We start from the raw sequence: 22,319 nt of genomic DNA, 5'->3' as shown, positions 1-22,319 counted from the left end.
TTTCTTAAATAAAGTATTCTTATTGAATTTATGTTCCACAATTTTTGCGGCAAAATAATGAAGAGATTTCGTTTAACTTAAGACGCTGATTTTTTTTAAACAGTAATGACCTGAACTTTATTAAGAAGGCTTTTCGATTTTGGTCAGAGTTCAATTTCTGTGCTGAACCCTTTTGGAATTGATTTTTCAATAGATGAATGATGAAAATTTTTTGGTTCAGGCATTGGTTCAGTTTTTGTTGTAGATGATGATGAAGACTCATCAATTAAGATGTTATACTGTTTACCAATTTTTGTGACCGAACGCCTTCTAGGAAAATTTGTATTAGACACTCTCGAAGATGGTTTAAACTGTTCACGAATCTCTCTCACAGAGTTCGTTGGTTCATAGCTTACAATAGATGCTGTTGTTTTGGTACTTAACTCTGGTTGTTTTACAACTACTGGATGCGATGATAATGTAGTGGGAATTGGCGAAACTGGTGTAGATACCGTTGTCAATGGCTCAACATAATCTTCTTCAGCGTTGACTTGACGACGAAAGAAGGAACCAGAAAAATAAATGTATTTCAAAAGCACCGCCGCACTTAGCAATAGTATTTTACGTTTTGGTTCAAAATTTAATGGAAATTTTACACCTAGTACAATTAATACATACAATTTTTTATTTACTCAAGAAAAAAATTAACTACGACTGGTTTTATGACTTTATTCGTACCTCTCGTAGAGTCTAAAACTTTACCATATGAGACGTTGATGCTAAGAAAGACTCCGTATTGCGATAGAAAAAAGAACTATGTATGTTAGCTCGCATAGATATATAATATTTAACAGAAATATTGTTTACAATGTTGTAAAAAAATGATTTTTACAAAGATATTGTAACTTAAATTATTTGTTCTTACATATGATAAAAAATCTAAGTACCATATGTGATAAATCTTGGCTTACATTTGGAAAAGAAAGATTAAGCTTAAGGGCCTACGAATTTCGTATATTTATTTTTACAGGATGTTTGGTTTATATCGACGTATATTGTATTTGCTGATAATAAAAAATGCCCAATTACTTCTAATGTAACTTGCAAATGATGATTCAATGCATTGATAAACTTCGGGAAATCGTTCCTTGCATCAAATGAAATAAAAAACTTCAAATAAACATATTGTCTAAGACTCTTCATTTTCGAAATACTGGGTGATGGAGTAGTCTTAACAGACGGTATAAGACCGACCTTCATCCATCTGATAACCAAATGAGATACATTTTTGAAGTTATACTTCTTTTGGCGCGTTTTGATGAGAGTGAATTTGTGAGCTGCGCGCGCACGAACGACATGGTGAAGTTAGCCACAGAATTGAAATAATAAAAAAATATATCAACACTGAATATAGTTACAGTACTGAGTCTTCATACTATACAGTACACAGTACTTATATCCCTGAGCCAGTTCAAGTCAATGGTTGTGAAATATAGTATTCATATGAATAATTAATTTTGAATATTAATTTTATATAATTATTCCTTTTTCTTCAATTTATTACATATATAAATATTATTTGTAAACTTTTGACATTGTGTTGTGAAAAAACTGTAAAAACTTTAAGTGTTTTCAAATATTAGAGGTTAATTTTGTAAGTATAATATATAGATATATTTCTAAAGAACTTATTATTTTTCTAACAAATAATCAAATAATAATAAAATTTAATTATTTATTATTTATTACTTTAGATAATAATATTTTATCATTTTGTGAATCGAATCGAATAATTTTAATCATCTCTTTTTAATTTATATTACAGATTACTTGAATAATTTTCCGGCATTTAATAGAAAACATCTAGCATTGTACTTCAATATACTGGCAAGTATTTTAATTCAAGTGATAATTATTAACTGTGAAAATATTGATTACAAAGATTAATAATTAGATTAATATTATTTTAGATTAATAATTAATGTATTTTACAATGATTAATTGTAAACTATATTAATACTTGGCAAGTCCAAAATTAGTTCATTCACGAAAATCATGAATACTATCAAAAAATCAAATTCTTTTGAAGACATTTTACAGCATGTTCTATAATTTAAATGTTACTTATTTGTGATTTTTTTCATTTTAGTTGCGATGCCGATGACTAATGCAGAAATTTGTCGGCGTTACCGAAAGCGCAAAAAATCTAAATCGGAAGGAAATATATCTACAGCAGAACCCAAGCGACCTTATGAACAACGGCAACAAACATGTAACATGGATTCAAACCAAGCTGCAACTCCTGAGCCTCGATCAGAATCTGTTAATATTACAGTGAATCAAGTTGATGAAAATTTCAATATTTTTACGTTAATTAAATATTTTTTATTTAAACAAAATCTTTTTGATTGATTTTAATATTTATTGTCGATTACTACTGCATTTGAGTTATTTTAAATTTTTTTCATACGCCAAAGAAGTATAACTTCTAACGCGTGTACATAAGTACACACACTCTTTTTTTTATGAAATTTTATTGATTTTTAAACACTCCTATCATACTTTTTCTATCGAAAAGTGTTCATGGTTAATTAAATTAATTTTTTTCATAACTATTCTTTGCAAGCAAACCTATACCATAATTTTCTTCTGATACCAATTTCGATTGGTTAACAGATCGGTGTAGTTACCTTTATTGGCTTACCTGTTCATAGAGTTCATAGACCGTTCATAGAGTATGAACAGATCTACCGACCTGTTAACCAATCGATTGGTACACTGATCTCTATATAACTGGATTGAAGATCTATATGGCGTAAAACAGCGCCTCAGGAGCTTGCTGGGAACTAATTAAAACAAATCAATGCATGCGTGATTATAATCGTCATATAGAGATTTCTATGTTTTTTTAGTTCTAACCACTCATTTTGTGGCGCTAGTATATATCTATATATCTCAAATTCAGGACCCATTAAATCCTCTATCTATATGTTATATATATATGAATTGGTATAAGAAGAAAGATAATTTAATTACGAAAGTAATGGGTATAGACTTGCCTGCAAAAAAATTGTTTAAAATTAATTTTATTAACAAGTGAAACAAACAATTGACTGAGTTAATTGTTAAAATACCATGTATAAACAGTGTTGATTACACTGTCCGAATACACATACATGCGTGTCACACATACATAACTGATATTTCCATATAATCCATACTATACAGCTTGCGTGATGAAACTGAAAAAAAAATGTTTACAAAAAAATGTTTCAAAGAGTTGTTTATTTTTTATTAGAAACAATTTTTCCATTGAAAGTTTTGTTCTATCTCTAACGGTTTACAAGATGGGTCCTACGGACCCTTGACCCAATTATATGTTGCTCAATTACAAACTCGGCCTCACTTTTTACGTCCTGTGCACGCTATTAAAATTTCAGCTTGATATCTCTTTTCGTTTTAGAGTTATCGTGATCACGGGCGGAAGGACAGGCAGACATTCAGACGGACAACCAGAAATGGTTTTTATGAACACCAATACTAAAATTTTATTGGTAGCATCAATATTTTTAAATGTTAAGCTATCATAGGCGTGTTTATCAATCAATAACATTTCATAAGTGCCTCATCAGGTTATTAGATGGTTGAAAGTCGACCTTATACCGTCTCTTAGACTAAGATCTATTGAGAGTTATGTATAGACTTGAGCTCTATACATAACGTCATATTTCCAGTCGTAGTCAATTTGACAATATTTGTATCCAGAATTTTACTAACCATAAACATTATTTTTAAACATAAACTGTTGTTCATGTGTCCAACGATCAGTAATTAAACCGCAATTAACATAACCTTCATGAGTATTATCGTATACACAAAATGTTAAATTATTACCAGAAAAATAAGCACCAAACGGGCCACGTACAACACAAATATCACGATTCATATTATCGTACACAGTGTATGAAGGTATACATAATGTAATATCTTGTTTAATCTTGCCTAATTGTATTTGTCCTGGGCAGTATGTGGTCAGAGTGTGATAAAAACATGGTATTAGACAGCCGGCAATACATGAGGTAAACCTAAGGTAGAAAAATAAAATAAAATAAAGTGCCGAAGATATTAAAGCCGTAATTACATGCGATCAGTAATATCGTGGCAATTTACAAGATGGTTTCTATAAATCGGGTCATAAATATGCAATTTGTATCTTATCATCCTAAACCAGACGATAAATTTGTCCACCAAATCCCTATCTCACTATCTACAAGACATTGAGCTCTAAGGATAAGACCAAGTGATATTGTTAATCGAATAACTGTTTTTGGAAAATTATATTATCCTAAGAAAATTCATTATGTCAAGAAGATGTATTTTATCGAATAAATCGATTTATAATCAAACAACCGTGGCAGATTAGCCATGTAGAAAAAGTAGTAAATACTACAGGTACTGCAGAAGAGCCTTCCTGGTGGAGGCTGCAGCTAGATTAACGAAGACTAAAAAAAAGTAAAAGTGGAAGGAAGTAGACAAATTTTTATGAAATTTGTATGCAAAGGTTACCCCTAAAGGGCCCCAGGTAGACATTCGAAGACTAAAAAAACACACACTCGTTGATCGAACTTGCTAAAGGCTCCGCGCTGCCTTAATCCAGCACTGACAAACAAGTACTTTTATGCATTTTGTTAAAATATATCCACTATCAGTTTTTATGGATAAATTAGTTATAAATTATATTGTTCTCGGAATGTACTGTAAGGGTCGAAAAATGTAAAAGTTTAAAAGGTGTTTGAAACTAAAAAATTTTCTCCATTGTTTAATCTCAGTCAACTCTGAGATTGTATTATGCTATTTGTTCTCTCACAGTTAAACTATTTATTACAAGCCATTCAATTATTCACTACATCTGCTGCGTATGAAGTTATGAAGTATGCAGTAGGCGAACTAATCGCAGCAAATTATCTGGACTTACAGTGGATCCCAGTTCAAAATTGCGTATTTCACTTATTTAGGCTGTATGTAGTAAGCCAAGAAAAACGCTGCGCACTCGGAGGACCGCCTAGTAATCGCTTGCTTTGCAGTAAACTAGTTTGCATGCCCTCCTGTGCTGGGGCTAGAGAGAGGCAAACCTGAAAGTTTTGCTAAAATTGTTAACAAGGGCAAACAGAGACATATTTGACATATTTAGAAATGGTACATTTTGCTTAATTGATTATTGATGATTCTTTGGAATTTGGATGAAGCAATCCTAATCAATTTTTGGGGAAGATTACATTTATTTACGTGTCAGGCGAACATACTGTTTTTACACTGCAAAATAACACTCTATAACTTCAATATTATTACTATTACATTTTATAATACTTTCACGCCAGTTTTTAGGTTGCGAACTTATTTTTACAGTATCATTTAGGTATATATGAAGGGTAAAGCTTTTTCTTTCATATAATCATTCAATAAAAATAGCATGCCATTCAAGTCAAAATATAAGGAGAGGAAAAAACGCAGTAATGGTAGTGTTTATGCGATTTTATCAATAAAAATGAAAGTTTGAAATGAAATTTTGAATTCAGAAGAATATTACATTTTTAAATCAAATGAGTAGACTTTCAATCATTTTTGGCAATCTCTAGAGGGAGCTCTCGAATCTCATTGGGAATCTCTAAAGGGGGGGCAGCTGTTTCCACCAGCCCTCCTCTTGGCGGTACCCATACTCCTATGCTTAAGAAAACGAACCGTTTCTTAAAAACTTGTCCACTAAAAACTTTTATACGATGTAATTGAACTAACCTAGATAATTTAATTACTTCTCTACCATCAATATCATATATATTCATTTCAAATGGTCGATGAGGTTCACATGTATTTGTGGAACAAAATTGTGGATGTTCAATGCCATAAAATAGTAGTTCACCCATGCGATTCTTAAACGTAAAAACTTTTTCATTGTTATATGAATGTATGCCATGATTACGTTTTAATGCACCATTATCTAAGTCAATTAATATAAATTCAGTTGTATCTAAACATTCTAAGACGGGTGGTAAACCATGAACACAAGTCCATCGTTGTGTACGATTTAATGATATGGATGGCTGATCAGTTGATATTTGATTTTCTATTGAGTCAGTTACGCTTGGAGATCTTGGCGTTGTTGTAAGGCTTGTTGAATCTGTTACAAGTTAAATCAGGGAATTAAGATTGCACCAGATATAATAGAGTTATTAAAACCGAAAAATAATCAAAAGCTCGGAATTTAAAGGTACACCTCCGATTTTTATGGGACCGAGTGCAAACGGTTTGTATGAGGATTTAGAAAAAAAGTCAGTTTGAACAGAAAGTGTTGTTTATAAATTTACGTGCGTGAGCGCACTTATCAATTCGAAACAGCAAATATTGCTGAAAAATCATGAAAATAGAAAAAAAAAAACTATTAGATCAGTTGGTTTTCTAATCAAATATTTGATCAAAACCACTCCCGAAAATCGTCAAACTTGTTGTTAACAAAATTTTAGCCCAAAAAAGTTTAAAACGTCAACATCTCGAAAACCCCGAGAATAAAATTTTTGAAGTGAAAACTTCTTTAGGCGCGTTGAGCGTTTTGGTAGAGGGTAAAATCATCGGTTGGCGTCACCGACACCCAAATGATAATAGTATATCTATAGCTATGGGGACATGTACACGCGCAGTAGCCTGTGTACACGTATACACTAATACATCGACTATTTCTGACTTTATTATGTGCGCGTTGGACGCTTTTTGGATAGGTATATATAACATAATATATAACATAATATTATTACAGTTTGTATTTATAATTGTTCATGGTTTGTTTAACCCATCATATGTAACTAATAAATAAAACATAAAAAATTGCATATAATTTTTGCATATAATTTCAATTAGTCTTAATTTAATAGTTCCGTTTTCACTTCTATCGGCAGTCCCTACGACTGCCTGAACTTTTTTTTTTAAGATTATTGATTTTGAATTAAATAATTGATCAAAACCACACAATAATCGTTAATTTTGTCAGCATCAAATTTTTTTCAAAATAACAAATTTTTTGGAAAAACGATGAGGTTAAGGACAAAATCTCAAGTACAAAAAGAGGTGAGAATAGTTCAAAATATGAGATCCAATATTTTTTTTTTTTTTTTCATGATTTTTCAGCATTATTTGCTATTACGAACTTGTAAGCGCGCTTATTTGTGTAAATTTAAAGACCACACTTTCTGACCAAACTGACTTGTTTATACACCTATACACCCTCATATAAACAGTCACACGACAGAATATTGCAAAAAATTGTGAAATTCGAAAAAATGATAAACTTTGAAAGGCTTTATCTCGGAAACTATTGGGTCTACAGAAACAACTCTAGTCCAATATTATAGCAAACTTTTAATCTAAAGTTTGTCTAATTTAAAAACATCCATCAAAAACTAGTCCAAAAAGAAAAGGTACCAACAAAAACTAGTTCTTTAGTGTTATAATCCCCAAAATCAGAAAAAAATCGAAATTTTCACGGCTTTTTCGAATTTTGACACAGTTGCGTTCAGAGCTCGAGATTATTTATTAGACCAACATCACAAACAAGTCTGCAAAAATCAGAACTACCGGATTTGACGCAAGCTCTGATGTATAAAGTTACTGATTACTTTTTGTAGCAAAAACGCGAAGTAAAAATGTCTTCCAAAAAGTATGGATATCTATACTTTACATGTTAGGTTAGGTTAGATTGGATGTCCACGAAGGACACACTTAGGCTATAGAGCTCATTGTGATACCATATATGTGTTTTACCACCTTTCCGCTGACAATTTCATTTATCAGCTCCTCAATTTCAGAGGCTGAGTGCACCTCCTTTTAGCATAAAATAAATTTGTTGCTACGGCAGGAATCGAATCCGAAACCCTAAGCATACCGCGGACAGAATTTGTTACGCCTTAACCAACTGAGCTAATAGGGTGACACTTTACATGTTAAATGACGACAAGTTATTTGTACTGTGTACATTGAATACATTTGATTACGTATTGACTATGTTGTTTCGCCTATGGTAAAACCTACAAGATGTTGTTACATCGTGTGTTTCTTTAGACTTGGTATCTAACAGTGGAATGCGTGATTTCGACGTGATTGCAGACTGATTCACTTCATCATTTGTGCTGAAATTTTGATCTTCCATTGACGTTGAAATATCTTGTTTTGTATACAATACTGAAAACTCTTTCAAGTTTAATACCGGTGGACCTAACACTCCACATACTAAAACATATTGAATGTTACATTTAGTAATACCAAAAATCTAGTAACACTTGCGTTTTGGTGTCGAAACATCTGAATTAAATTAATTTTAACCAATTTGTTCCATGAACGGTTTTTTTTCAAACAAGCCTATACCATTATTTTTTCCGTAATTAAATTATCTTTCTTCTGATACCAATTTCGATTGGTTAAAAGATCGGTGTAGATCTGTTCATACCATATGAACAGGTAAGTCAATATAGGTAACTACACAGATCTGTTAACCAATCGAAATCGGTATTAGAAGAAAGATAATTTAATTACGAAAATAATGATACCTATAAGCTTGCCTGAAAAACCGTTCATGGACAAAGTTGGTTAAAATGAATTAAGATTAAAATTAGCCATGAACACTTTTCGACAGAAAAACTATGATGGAGTGTTTAAAAATCAATAAACTTTGATCCAAAATATGTTTCGTCTGGTTATCAGATGGGTGAAGATCGACCTTATACCATATCTTAGACCACCTGGTCTAAATGTTTCACCATATATGTATGGTACAAAGCAAAAGCCTAAGGATAGTCAGATCTTTCTTATCACACATTCGTAACAATACAGTTCATAATTGTTTTTACGACAGATAATTTTGTAGCTAACAACTGTAAAATCAATCCTGCATTAAAAAAACAAACATAGGGTTTACATGTTGATAAATTTCGTATAGATTGTGACCGCAATTCAGTACTACTCAAACCATGACTTGCATTCTTCTCTCCTATAAGCCATTGAGTATTACTCTCTGTTTCTGATCTATCATCGAATTCAGTTGTTGATTGATCATTACTGGTTGCTGTTTCGATGTCAAACTCATCATTTGTGGAATCTTCATGATATTTAGTACAATATTCTACACTATTAAATTCTTGGTCAGCAAAAGATACGCGGCGTTTATTATCTCTTGAGTTGATTCTGGCGCAGGTTACAACATCTTCTTTTGAGTAAAGTTCTTCAAGCTCTATTAGTCTATCGATTTTCTTGGAAAATGAACCCAATATATTACTAACTTGAAACAATAAAACTTGGTTAAATTTTACAAAATGATACTTAAGATGGTCTTTTAATGCTATTGTATTACAGAGAATTTAATATAATGCAAAAATGCGGAATTTTGATTCTTGAATAAATTTTGTGGACATTTTGATCGAAGATACTACAAGCACAAGATTTGAAAATAAACATCATTCAAGATATCAAGGTTAGAAAGCCACATAAAAATTTATATTACGTTATTTGTGAAAAAAATTCGGCGTAAAATTAATATAATCTTATTTGTGATTGAAAAATTCTTTTTAAGTTAATAGTTGATAACAAACACCTGATTTCACAGTTTTGGGTAGTGACTTTTAGTCACCTTTGTATGCATCCTTACCGAGAAGCCAACGAAATTGTCCTTTATGGAGGGGAAATTAGGTTTCCAGCCAAGTGTAAAGCATAATGACAACATTCAGTGGACGCTCTTTGCTCCTGACAGAAGAGACTGTCTCCAAGTAACTAAGAATAGAGCACAATGGCGACGTTCAGTGGACGCTCTTGGCTCCTGATAGTAAAGACTGTTTCTAAGTAGATAAGAATAGAGCACAATGGCAAAGTTCAGTGGAAGTTCTTTGCTCCTGACAGTAGAGACCGTCTCTAAGTAGATAAGAATAGAGCACTATGGCAACATTCAGTGGATGTTCTTTGCTTTTGACAGTAGAGACTGACTCTAAGCAGATAAGAATATAGCACAATGGCAACGTTCAGTGGAAGTTCTTTGCATCTGAGAGTAGAGACTGTCTCTAAGTAGATAAGAATCGAGCATAATGGCAACATTCAGTAGATGTTCTTTGCTCCTGGTAATAAAGACATTTTACTATCAGAAGCAAAGAGCGTTCACTGAAGGTTACTATTGTGCTATGTTCTTTGCTTGAATCCTAATTTCCTCTCCAAGGGCAACTTAGTTGTCTCCTCGCTTAGCGGATTTCCCCCAAGTTATTATAAAGAATCCTTGATTTCGCTTGTTCTTTGATAAAATGAAGGTTACTCCTACTAACTTAAAAACCAAACATGAATATTTATTCCAGTCTGATAACTGTTAACTTATAAGATTGTTACAACACAAATTGATTGTTTACATGCAACTAGATTTCATGGCACCCCAACATTAGCCTTGCTATAGGGAATATTCATGAAATTTAAATTTGGTTCAAATATTTTTCTTCCGTAACTTTAATGAGTGGACATTTCAACTAAACCATTATTTTAGTAATTAATATATTTTTAATTACTTAAAATTAATTAAAAGTACAAATTCAGTGAGGGTATTCAAAAATTTTTAAAACAGAAATTCAAATTTTTATACGGACGTGACATCATAGTACGAGCTTGTCAAGTTTGTTGACATACTGTATGATATTAATTACTTACATTTTATATGGTATTTCATTAAATTATACTATTCTACGGCTTTTTATTAGAAAACTTAATAATAACGAGTGTAAATTCTGTGTTGTAAATTCAGTTTTTTAAAGTGTAAATTATACATTGAACTGTCATCAATTGACAGATCACGTACTTATGCGTCATCAACAGAGAGCGCCAAAATACTGCGTTTAAACATCTCAAAATGATATTGTGTTTTAAATATTTTATTACATTTAATTACAGTATTTTTATTTTTTACTATGTTATAACGGTGTAAACAATGAATTAAAAATATAAAAAAAATACATGAATATTCCCTATTATGATTTAATAAAATTGGCCAAATGTATCACGCGCATAGAAACCAGTTCATTTTTTTATTCAATGTCTATATGAACTTTTTTAACTTCTCATGTCAGAAACGGTTTCCAAGCCTAGAAAACTTATTCAATCTCGTATGAGCCAGTTGCTTTCTGGAATGATCAATAATAATAGAGAAAAACTTTACATGATATGATTACATATTTTAACAAAAGTTACACCTTTAAGTTTTAAAACTTTGGTCGTGCGTTGTGAGAAGATTGCGTTTCTAAAATTATTCAAGAATTTAGAGAATTTTGTGGATTATAAAAGCCTACAAAATAATTTCTACATAGTTTTTAGAAACATATTCCTTTATAGAAGTAGTTAAATTAAAATTGTTTTTACGAGATGTTATTGTTCTGTTATTGTATTGTTCATTTTCGTCGAACGAATCTATCGATGACACAAGTTTTTCTTCAATTGATATATTCGAATCAGTATTGCTAGAACCAAATTCACTTAATCCAAATTTTTTAATAATTAAGCCTCGAATTAAATCATGCTCTGAGGGCCTTCCAACATATTTTGCTAAAAAAATTTAAGAAATTTAATAAACAGCTACAGTTTGACTGTTTATAGTGAAACAATTCTACCTTTATGTTTCGAAAACGGGAAGGAGAAACAAAAAATGCAAAAACATGTGTATCGGATCGATTTTGTAGGGAAATAAAAAAAAGGTCTTTATGATCAATCAGGATGAAAATTTGTTTTTTTAATTGAAACTTCAAATTTTTGTAGAAGATTTTTATTCTTTGTGGCATAAAAAGCAGATTTGGTTCGAAAATCTATGTGTGTTCCTATATGGCGCACTAAAGGCCCAATGCGTGGGCCGATTTTGATGATTCTGACGTCAATCGATTTGTATTAAACCTTGCGAGTGACGTCAATAAACGAAAGAAAAAACTTTGATGTCTAAAGCTGGTTTTTGCAAAAATTTTCTTTGGTTTGTAAAAACTTAGTAGGTATGTATTTTTTGACAAAAATGTTAAGTATGGCAGATTGAGGCAACCTAGAATATTCGATTTTTCCGGATAAAAGCGGGATTTTCGATAATTATAATAATCTTCGCTGATAACACCAGCAAACATATCACGGTAAGAAATATTTTGTGGATATCACTATGTCAGTATCAGTTTGAACCATATTGTATACTGTATTGAGAGAATTATAACATTAGCAATATTTATGGCGGACGAGTCAATGCAGTATGGATCTCATACCCATACTGGATGGCGATACACACAATACTTCTAAAAATTATCATTGGCCAAGTATCAGTGGTGTCACGATAACCTAACAACTTGTATTTTTGTCACTTTTCTATAACCTACTTAACAAAATTCTACTTAACAAAATTCTCGTTAACGGGTAGCCAAGCCTAAGAACAGAGTTTACAGTCAGATCTACCAACTCAGGAAAAAATTTATTTAAAATCTTTAAGTTTTTTAAATTGTAACTTTACGTCCTAGATGTCCTGCCTAATTTATCTTTTTGTGTTCTTTCTGCTTCGTTGACTTGACGGTTTTGTTTACTAACACATAAGTCAACGATGCAAAAAGAACACAATTCTGGTTATTTTTTGACAGTATTTCCATCTTGTTTTAGGCCAGGCTACTAAAATTTTCAAATATATTTCACTATACCTGAGTTATTTTAGAGAGACCAACCTTGGAAACTTGGACACCAATCTTTGAAAACCATTAGGCTCGAAAAGTGTGTTTTCGAGCTTAAAATTTAATTGATTCGAATTTATAATTTTACTAAATATTAATATTTTCAATCAAAATTAAAAGAAGATGGAACCACTTAAACTGTGTCCTTAAAAACCTGCTTTGTTTTTTCCAAGATTGCTCTATTTAAAATAACCCAGATATAGAATATTTTAATACATTATTTTTATTCAGATAGATTAACAAAGGATCCTGCGCGATTAGATAGGAAAATGGCTTTCTGTGAAACTCTTTCTAATCGCCCCCAAAATATTATTCGGATCTCTTTCACAAAATTTTTTAACGAGAAGTTTTCGAACACCGGGCGTGCGATCACAACTGCACATGTATTATAGTTATAGTATACAGGGTGGGTCATTTTAATGGCTAATAGATCGTTTTGTAGTTAACCAATAAAAAAATAACTTCACCAAAATTTGCAGATTTTGAATGGGAACGTCATGTTCTGACATCAGATTGGGCCTAGTTCTTTGGGTTTTTTAATAGTTTTAGATTTAGTATGAGATAGATAGATTTTTTTTTTTTGTAGGAGATAGAATAACAATTTAAGTTAGAAAGTTAATCCTCATAAAAAACTAACAATTTTTGCTAAAGACATTTTATGGAAAAACATTAGCTTTTAGAGAAAATGCAATTAAAAAATATGTCATTATTGTATTTAATCGAAAAAAAATATGCTTGAAGTTTATCGATTATTGTAGGTCAAAGATAACTTGACAACTTTTGCCTAAAGGATTTTTCCATAGTTAGCGTGTTTTCTTTCGATTAAAAGCAATTATGACATATTTTTAAAGCGCATTTTCTCGAAAAGCTAACGATTTTCGAAAAAATGGTTTAGATGAAAAATGCCAGTTTTTGTATGAGGACCAACTTTCTAAGTGAAAATGTTATTCTATCTCTTACCGTTTTAGATTTAAATTGACTATTAAAGAAATGTGAAGAACTAGGTCCAATCTGATGTCAGAACATGATGTCCCATCAAACTCTGCAACTTTTGTTGAGTAATTTTTTTATTGGTTAACTAGAAAACAACCTATTAGCCATTATAGATTAAAATAACCCTCTTGTATATTATAACTATAATATATGTGTAGCTTTGATCGCCTGTAGCTCGAAAACTGGCCGTTAAAAAATTTTGTGGCGGTGAGAGCTTTTGATCAGCATAATCCGAAGAACATTTTGGGGGTAGTTTGAAAAAGTTTCACAGAAAGCCATTTTCCTATCTAATCGTGCCGGGTCCATTAAACGAAACAATATACATGAAATTACTGTCAAAAAATTTATTTAGTTCCCATTTAACAAAAAAATTATTAAGAAACATATTAAGATTTCATTGTAAACATACAATTTGATTCCTTGCCATTTAATTTTTCTTCTTTATTCGTCTGTTGTTGGGAGACATTTGAGGATAATGTTCCCATCACTGTGTATTCATTTAATTGCATTGCAGATAATTTACTTTGTATGGTTTCTGTTGATGAATGTCTTGACAAGATTGGATACTCATTATTTAATTGTTGTGTTATTAATTGTTCTGGATGTCCATTGTTACCATATATTGTTGATTCAATGATTGCTGGTGAATTTGTATCACTTACTAATAACGAAGATCATTCAGTAAAGTAAGCCAGTGGTATAAAAGCTCATAACATAAAAAAGCACCCCATCGAATAATTCAAAATTATTTAGTGAAAATGGCTGAAAACTTATTACGCACGACAGACTAGTAAAAATTTGTTATTTTTTATAAATTTTTAAATCTAGCTTAAAGCTAGCTTTAAATCTAGGGTGTCTTGTTATGTTATGGGCGCTTATGCTCTAGTCAATTCCGAAATGTAATAGCGACATAAATTATTATTTCAAGCTGAATGTATTAATTTCGAACTGTTTTAAAAATCAAAAGAAAGCCGAAACATAGAGAAAATGATCTCATTCCGAGGTTACAGCAATAAACTTAGCTAGTCAAAATTATAACCACTGACCGATAAAAAAAAAAAGCACATAGGAATTTCAAGACTTTTTCGAGCTATCTTTTGCCATATTTCGTGTTTTCCAGCCTCAAAACTTTACTTTTAACGATACTTTTTCGAAAAATCTTTATAAACTCGTATTTTCATATTTAAGAGCATAGAAAGTCAATAATGGTATCAAAATTTTGAGTTGAAAGTATTTCCAGTTAATTTAAAAGTCGATATTTTTCTGAAAAATCCTAATAATTTAAAATTTTTACATTTCATATCTATAATTTAGCTCAAAAATCGATTGTATTCGAAATCAACTTATATTTATATTTAGTGTACGCGCGTATTCGTCGATTTGTATCGAGTGTATTTCGTATGCATTTACAAATCCTACCGAACAAGGAGTGTAATTCGACGTATTGGTACTTGCTGAATCCGAATTTTCAACTTGCTCATCATTCAGAGAGTCTAAAACAATTTTGTACCGTATTATTTTACAAGAAAAACCAAATATTCCTCTTATTTATTTGTCATTATACGACCAATAGCACCGGAGAACCGGTAACGAATAGAACCGAGAACTCTTCTTTAGACCTCTCTCTATAACGATCAACTGTTTAGACGACCACTCTGCCTATAGACAGTTTTATGTTAACTTCTATGGTATATGTATAAGAAAGCCTCCACGAAGCCAACAAATTTTACCCCCATTATTAAAAATTTTTTTGGTTTTTTGATGACATAGGTAACAAAAATCTAAAAATGATGTAAGAAGATATATTTTCAGCGTTAAATTAAAATTATAATCAAGATAGACTTCGGGAAAAGTTTTTTATATGAAATATTCTCCTCTTGAAGAATCTTTTTTTTAAATTTCTTAAATATTAATATTTTATAAAATATTGGTGATAATCGATAACCTTTCTTCCATCTTTAATTGTTTATAACTTTTTCAATTTTTTTGTGCTGAAAAATACTCCTAGCACTTTTTTTTTAAACATCATTTCCAATACAAAAAGCTATCACACGTATTTTTATGACCATTATTTCTACTTGAACTAATTAAATAGACTATGCTTATGGTTTTGACTAGTTTACTTTATCCCTGCAAGTTTACCTATTTCTTGGTGTTTTTATTTTTTTAAATAGCTTGGAAAGTACCATTTTCCAATTCGAAATTATGGTTTTTAGGGCTATTCCGCTTTTCGTAATTGAATAGCTTACTTTACGTACCTAATAAACGATATTGTGGATGTATTGTTAATATTGATTTTTGATTGTTATTAAACGGTTCCAAATCTGAATTAGTTGTATAGTATTGTTGTGTACGATGTACATTTAATATGGCTTCCATTGTTGAATGTAATGAGGATACCGTAGTATTATTATTATTATTGTTATCATTTATGAAATATGTTGATAAGTTATCTGGTTGTGAGGCACTATGATTTAATGGCTCTGTTCTCTTGTTATTGTTATGATTTGCTATTGTTGAGAAATTTTCTATTTGTGATATACTTTTAACTAAAAAATACCAAAAACTCGTTCAACTAGGCTAGTAAAAATGTTATACGCAGAACTTGATATAAGAAAATCAAAAAAAAATCGTTTTATCATGAAAAGCAATTCAATTAAAAATTGATAGGTTAAAGGATCCCTGATCACTATACATGGAGCACAAATTGACATATTCCATGTCAAATTTCCCGATTTTCATTGAATTTCAAGAGTTTCTATATCATATGCGATCGCATAATTTATGCCTGAAACGTTGACATGAATGAGTTACTTTCTGCCAAAGTTACAGAATAACTAAAATGGACTTGAATATGGTAGCTCTTAAAAATTTTTGAGTTTTGTCCGATACGATGCTCACATGCGATATTCATCAACCAGATTGTTGAAAGAAGTTATAATGCTCGACATCATGAAAACGGTCCTGAAGTTTTGAATGTATAAATTATTCTAAAAGAATTAGAAAAAGATTAGTTTGTTCTTAAAATACATAACCACACACACTCACTCGCACGGACGTACGCAATTTTTATTTTGCAGAAGAATAATTCTGAAAAATTACATTTTCAGAACCTTTGATATGGAATATCTCGAAAACGGTACGTTAGCGAGATTTGTGTTCATTGATTCATTTGCTCAGAATGACAAGAAGAATATCTTCCCAAATTCTGGCGACATTTGACCGAAAGTCATTCTCCATATACAGCGGTCAGGGATTCTTTCGATTACCTTAAATTTGATATAGATTTTCAAGATCGTTTAAAATAAAATTCAATATCAGATTCATAATTGATAAGACTTTTTTCGAATCTGTTCAGTTAAAAAAATATTAAAACTTATACACCTTCTCTAAAAATAGAACAGCCATTCATGAAAATCAACTTTTCGTGAAAGTCGATCTATTGGTGGTAGCACGGCTATTTCGATCCGCTGAAAATTATGGCATGATAATTTTCCTGAATGATTTTTCGAAAATTATCAATTAATAAAGTTAGTCTGATTTCGATTAATCGTCTATCATTTGCTTGGGGCAAATGACACGAGGTTCTGTGTGAATGTCTACAAGTATTTTATGAATTGAAAAAAATTCCAAAATTCGCGTTGCCGTCTCATCGGAGTCAAGTGATCCTATACTGTTGGATACAATTGTTCTTTGAAGTTATTTTAAGGTTAATTATTAAAGTAAAAAGAATTAAGGGGTTTTAAAGGAGACATTGGAAATTTTTTCTATAAAGATCAAATTTACAATCGAGGCTCGAGGTTCTCGTTATTCGGATCGGACTACATATCAAATTTTTGCTATCAAGTTTTTCTGTATTATTTGTACGAAACATATATCTACAGAGGTAATTCGATTTTCGCTTCGAGAGGTATTATACTAAATTTTATTTGCAACAAACATGAACAAAAATTTATAGACCGAAAATGTCTAGGAGTCAAATTAGAGCAACTTTTATGTTTTTTTATAGTTTCACATTTCATGAAAAAACAAAGCTAGCGGTACAAAAAATATTGCAATTGATTGAGTATTGAGGTATTATGATGCTCAGTTATATGTCCCAAGTGTAGTAGTTTTTGTACCGAACCGATAGCTGTTTTTTAACATCTAGCTATAAAGGGACATGCATTTTTGGTCTCTAGTTATCTGGTCAAATTTGTTGGAAATGCGTTTTAAAAGCATATATAATTTCATTACCCAAAAAATTGTAATCGTTTCTTTCACTTGTACCAGCTGCAGCTAATGAACATTGTTGTCGATTATTTTGATCCGATGATGATATAGTCGATGATGATATCGATGTTGTATTATTTGTAAAAGCCTTCGATCCTTTTGTACCTGATTCAGATGCTGTACTAGGAATATCAATACCAGCGCTACCACCCATAGCCTACGTGAATATTGTACTTTTTTCAAAGTGAAGTATTTTTATTGTTCTGGTATTTTTAAAGTTTAATTCACCGATTGATATATCAAGAAAAACATCGGTGTATTGAAATTTTTACATTTTAGTACAATAAATTTTAAAATACTAGTATTTATGCTTCAAGAACCACAAATCCGCGATTATTTAATTTATTTTAAGGCAGTACCAGCGCCAAAGCAACTACAGACTAAGGTTTAAAATTATTTGTACCTTATATTTTCAACTTTGATGTTGAATTTTGTTATAACTTCATGAATGTGGACGAAAAATAAGAATAAACTTTTTCGATATCTGCTTTGGTTTTCGAAATATCGAAAGCAAAATAATTAAACAAAATTTTCAATTTACGATATTTTGAAAGTTAGTCCAGTATATATGTAATATATATCAAGGTATATTAAGTTTTTTCCCAAGTTTGTAACGCTTAAGGTAGTACCAGCATGAAATCACTTTTCGACAGATTTGGCCGAATTTTTTTTCTCGGGTTTATAATAGCTTTATTTATGAATTCCTAAAATTTCATAATTTTTGACCGTTTAGATCGCGAGATATTTAAAGACAAAGTTCGCGATTTTGAGGTTCATGTCCCATTTAAAGCATGTAAAATGTCCGGTCTCTCCAACTATTTTTTATGATATTATTATATATTGAAGAAAAAGTAGAAAAAAATGTTTATACAATACAATTCTAAAAAAAAAATTTAGAAATTAATTTTCACTTTCGAGATATTAATTTTGACGTAAATTGATCGAAATTGGGACGTTGGCATAATTATTTCCCATTTTAAACGGTCAAAATTTCTGAAACTTTGGGAATTAATAGTAAGCATTATTAAATTTTTAAATTTAATTTTTCGTTAAATTCTGTCGAAAAAAAAATTGTACCATTGCTTTAACATAGAAACTGCAAATACCATGCTGGAACATCGTTAAAAATATTAATGCTACGTACAAAATTTTGGTATTCGTTGTGTGCGTAGTCATGGTAGGGACAATAAAATCGATGCCAGCGCTTCCAGTGAAAAATTTTGGCGTTAAAGGGGGTTGTTATTACTAATTTGCATGTTAATTTGTTCTTTACATGTTAATGTTATAGAAATGTCAAATTAAAATTATTGTAAAACACGAATTAATTAAACTGCATTAAAAATTGTGAAAATAAGAAATCAAATTGCACAAATATTATTTTTCAAATGTAAATTATCATAATTAAGTATTTATTTAAATTTGTGAGACAATAATATTAAATTTTCAATGTAAGTCTTAAATGCAATCCATACAATTATATATGCATCTATACAATTCTATAATTAAAGTAGTGTATCGTTACCATGGAAACGAAACTCACGCACGGAGCGAATAGGTGTTCATAAAATCATCTAATTAGTCCATTTACGGTTGTCTGTCAACACGATAACTCAAAAACGAAAAGACATATCAAGGTGAAATTTTTACAGCGTGTTAAGGGCGTAAAAAGTGGGGTCGATTTCGTAAATGAGCAATATGGGTCAATTGGGTCTTGGGCCCAAAGGACCCATCTTGTAAAGAGTTAGAGATAAAACAAAAGTTTAATTGTTAAAAATGTTCCTTATAATAAAATTAACAACTGTTATTTGAAACATCTTTTCGTAAACGTCACTGTTTACCCGCGAGGTTGAAAATTAGACGCAAATTGTATAGTATGTATTATATGGGAATTTCAGTTATGTATGTGTGACATGCATGTATGTGTAATGAGACACAGTAGTCAACACTATCTACACATGGTATTTCAACAATTGACTCAGTCAATTGTTTGTTTTCCCTTGTTATTCTTACTTTTCGTCTTATATTAAGTTATAACATAATTCACCATCAAAATTGAATGGTGAATTATAATATGGTGAATTATATAATTGCTGTTTCCTCCCTTTTTTAAATAACGAATATCGATGTTTCGATATATCGATGGTATGTCAACTCTAATTGCCTGTGAATGTATCGATATATTGCATATCGATGAACGTTGCTGATGCAGCGTATCTGTTGATGCCTCATCAGGATCATAACGATTTGTCATCGATAATGTTTTATGCACACCATCTGTAGCAAAATTATTAATCGAATCATCATCTTCGTAATCATCATAATCATCTGGAAAACGTAATTGTTTACGTGATACTGGTCCATTATTACTACTATTACTATCGATAAATCTTCCACCGCCACTACTTGTGGCGCCACCATTAAATCCACTTGTACCAGCACAACTATCATTTGATAATTTTTAGTTTAGCGAAAAATGGAAATTATTTTACCAAGTTTGAATTACGTAAAGTTAGCAAATAATCTGAATCTTCTGTGGAGTATCCTCTTCAACGACTGCAGATAAATTTTTTGAAAAGTTTAAGTGAAATCGATAGATTTGGACCAACAGTGATAATTTTCAGATTGAGTATAGGACATTGACTTAATAAGAATTGAGTTAATGCACGTTGGCTTTTTTTGATACCTTTTCATATCCAAATTGATTTTATATTGGCACTGGATAAATAGTAAATATGAAATGAAATTCATTCTAGCCCGAATAATATTGCTATTGATAAAGGGTGAGTAATCAGGTGGTCTAAATTGGAACTACTGAAAAAAGGGTCCACTTCCTGTTAATAGAACCAATTTTTATCGCCAGTTGGCGGGATTTATTTGATTTCAATTAGAATATTTTTATTTGCCTTAAAGTTGAAATTCTAACTACTGAATTCGAGTCTTCTTCTGATTTTTGTTAGTACGAATTATTATCGCCAGTTGGCGAGTTGCAACTATCAGTTATTAATACCTAGCAAACTGGGTATATAAAATATTTGGTTTATAGTACTGGAGATGTCGCCCTATTAGCTCAGTAGGTTAATGCGTAACCAATTCCTTCCGCGGTAAGCATAGGGTAGCGGGTTCGATTCCCGCCGTCGCAACAAAATTAATTTAATTAATAGTTGTGATGGGCTGGTGTAGTGCATGGAATATGCATCATGAAGGAGGTGCACTCAGCCTCTGAAATTAGGGAGCTGATAAATGAAATTATCAGCGGGAAGGTGGTAAAACCCATATGGTATCACAATGGGCTTTATAGCCTAAGTGTGTCCATCGTGGACAGCCAGCAGTATAACCTAACCTAACCTAGTACTGAAGATCGCAGGAGTATAAGATACAGGAGTATAAAATCGATCTTCACCTATCTGATACCCAGATGAGACATACTCTTTATGAAATTTTATTATTTGACTAGCTTGATACCTGCCCGCTTCACTGGCCTTAAAAGTAAGGACTGGTAAAGTCCACCTTGTTATACCTTTCATCTCCCTTTCTCTCCCTTTCTCTCACTTATCCCTCCTTCAATAACACTCAAAATAGGGATAGGGATTGGTTTACGCAGGTAATAAATATGTACAGTTTTTAATTATTTGTGTAAAATACAAGCTATCATAGGCAAAATATATGTCTCATCTGGTTATCAGATGGATGAACGTCAATCTTATACCACCTTTTTGAGTAATACTTTCTATTCCATTTCAGATTATTTGCTAAAGTTATACGCACTCTTGTGTTGCAGCCGTTAAACAGAATTATTACCTCTCGTTAGTTATCGATGCTGTTTCATATTTTAATATATCACTTATGTCACTAAGGTCTGATGGATTATTTTTATTAAGTACATTATTCAAATCATGATTCACTCCTGATAGTTGTTCATCAATTTTTGTAATTTTTTTATCCATTTTAAATGATGATTTTAATATTGTTTCTTGTGGATCCATTTTCTCAAATTTTTCTTCCAATGTATTTGACATGATTTGAGATTTTGTGTTTTATTTTTATTTCTTGGAGAAGATAGAAAAATAGATGTACAAATGAGTTTGTTTTGTTGATCCAATTTTTGTGCTTGATTAACTTATTATTACGGCTGATCGGTTACGTTGCATACATTTCGATTTAATCCAATAATTATTACCATTCATAAAAATTACAATGCAATAAAAGTGAAGATTGAAGTGTAGATAAAAATAATGATTGTAAATGAATTTGTCAAATGGGAAACTAAAAATTATTATGATTCATGTTTTTTACAAGTATCCTCGTTTCTATGGTTATTGCTAG

General features: G+C 31.1%; 2 protein-coding genes across 2 annotated transcripts; both read right to left on the bottom strand.

Annotated features, from left to right (window-relative positions):
• Positions 1-143: 143 nt before the first annotated feature.
• LOC123301350 lies at positions 144-12,282 on the bottom strand. The gene is made up of 7 exons (XM_044884087.1): positions 12,279-12,282; positions 11,404-11,586; positions 8,939-9,298; positions 8,056-8,253; positions 5,773-6,154; positions 3,757-4,064; positions 144-637 (listed from the first exon to the last, which is right to left on the bottom strand). The coding sequence occupies exons 1-7, from the start codon at positions 12,280-12,282 to the stop codon at positions 144-146; spliced, it is 1,929 nt and encodes a 642-aa protein (XP_044740022.1).
• Positions 12,283-14,087: 1,805 nt separating this feature from the next.
• Positions 14,088-22,218, bottom strand: LOC123300799 (putative uncharacterized protein DDB_G0282133). Its single transcript, XM_044883451.1, has 5 exons — positions 21,795-22,218; positions 20,158-20,437; positions 17,961-18,153; positions 15,983-16,273; positions 14,088-14,385 (listed from the first exon to the last, which is right to left on the bottom strand). The coding sequence occupies exons 1-5, from the start codon at positions 22,010-22,012 to the stop codon at positions 14,111-14,113; spliced, it is 1,257 nt and encodes a 418-aa protein (XP_044739386.1). The 5' UTR covers positions 22,013-22,218; the 3' UTR covers positions 14,088-14,110.
• Between the last annotated feature and the right edge of the window lie 101 nt (positions 22,219-22,319).

The sequence above is a fragment of the Chrysoperla carnea genome, chromosome 5, assembly GCF_905475395.1.
Source record: "Chrysoperla carnea chromosome 5, inChrCarn1.1, whole genome shotgun sequence".
NCBI lineage: Eukaryota > Metazoa > Arthropoda > Insecta > Neuroptera > Chrysopidae > Chrysoperla > Chrysoperla carnea.
Note: the sequence above shows the minus strand (reverse complement) of the source record. Positions and strands in the feature narration are given on the sequence as shown.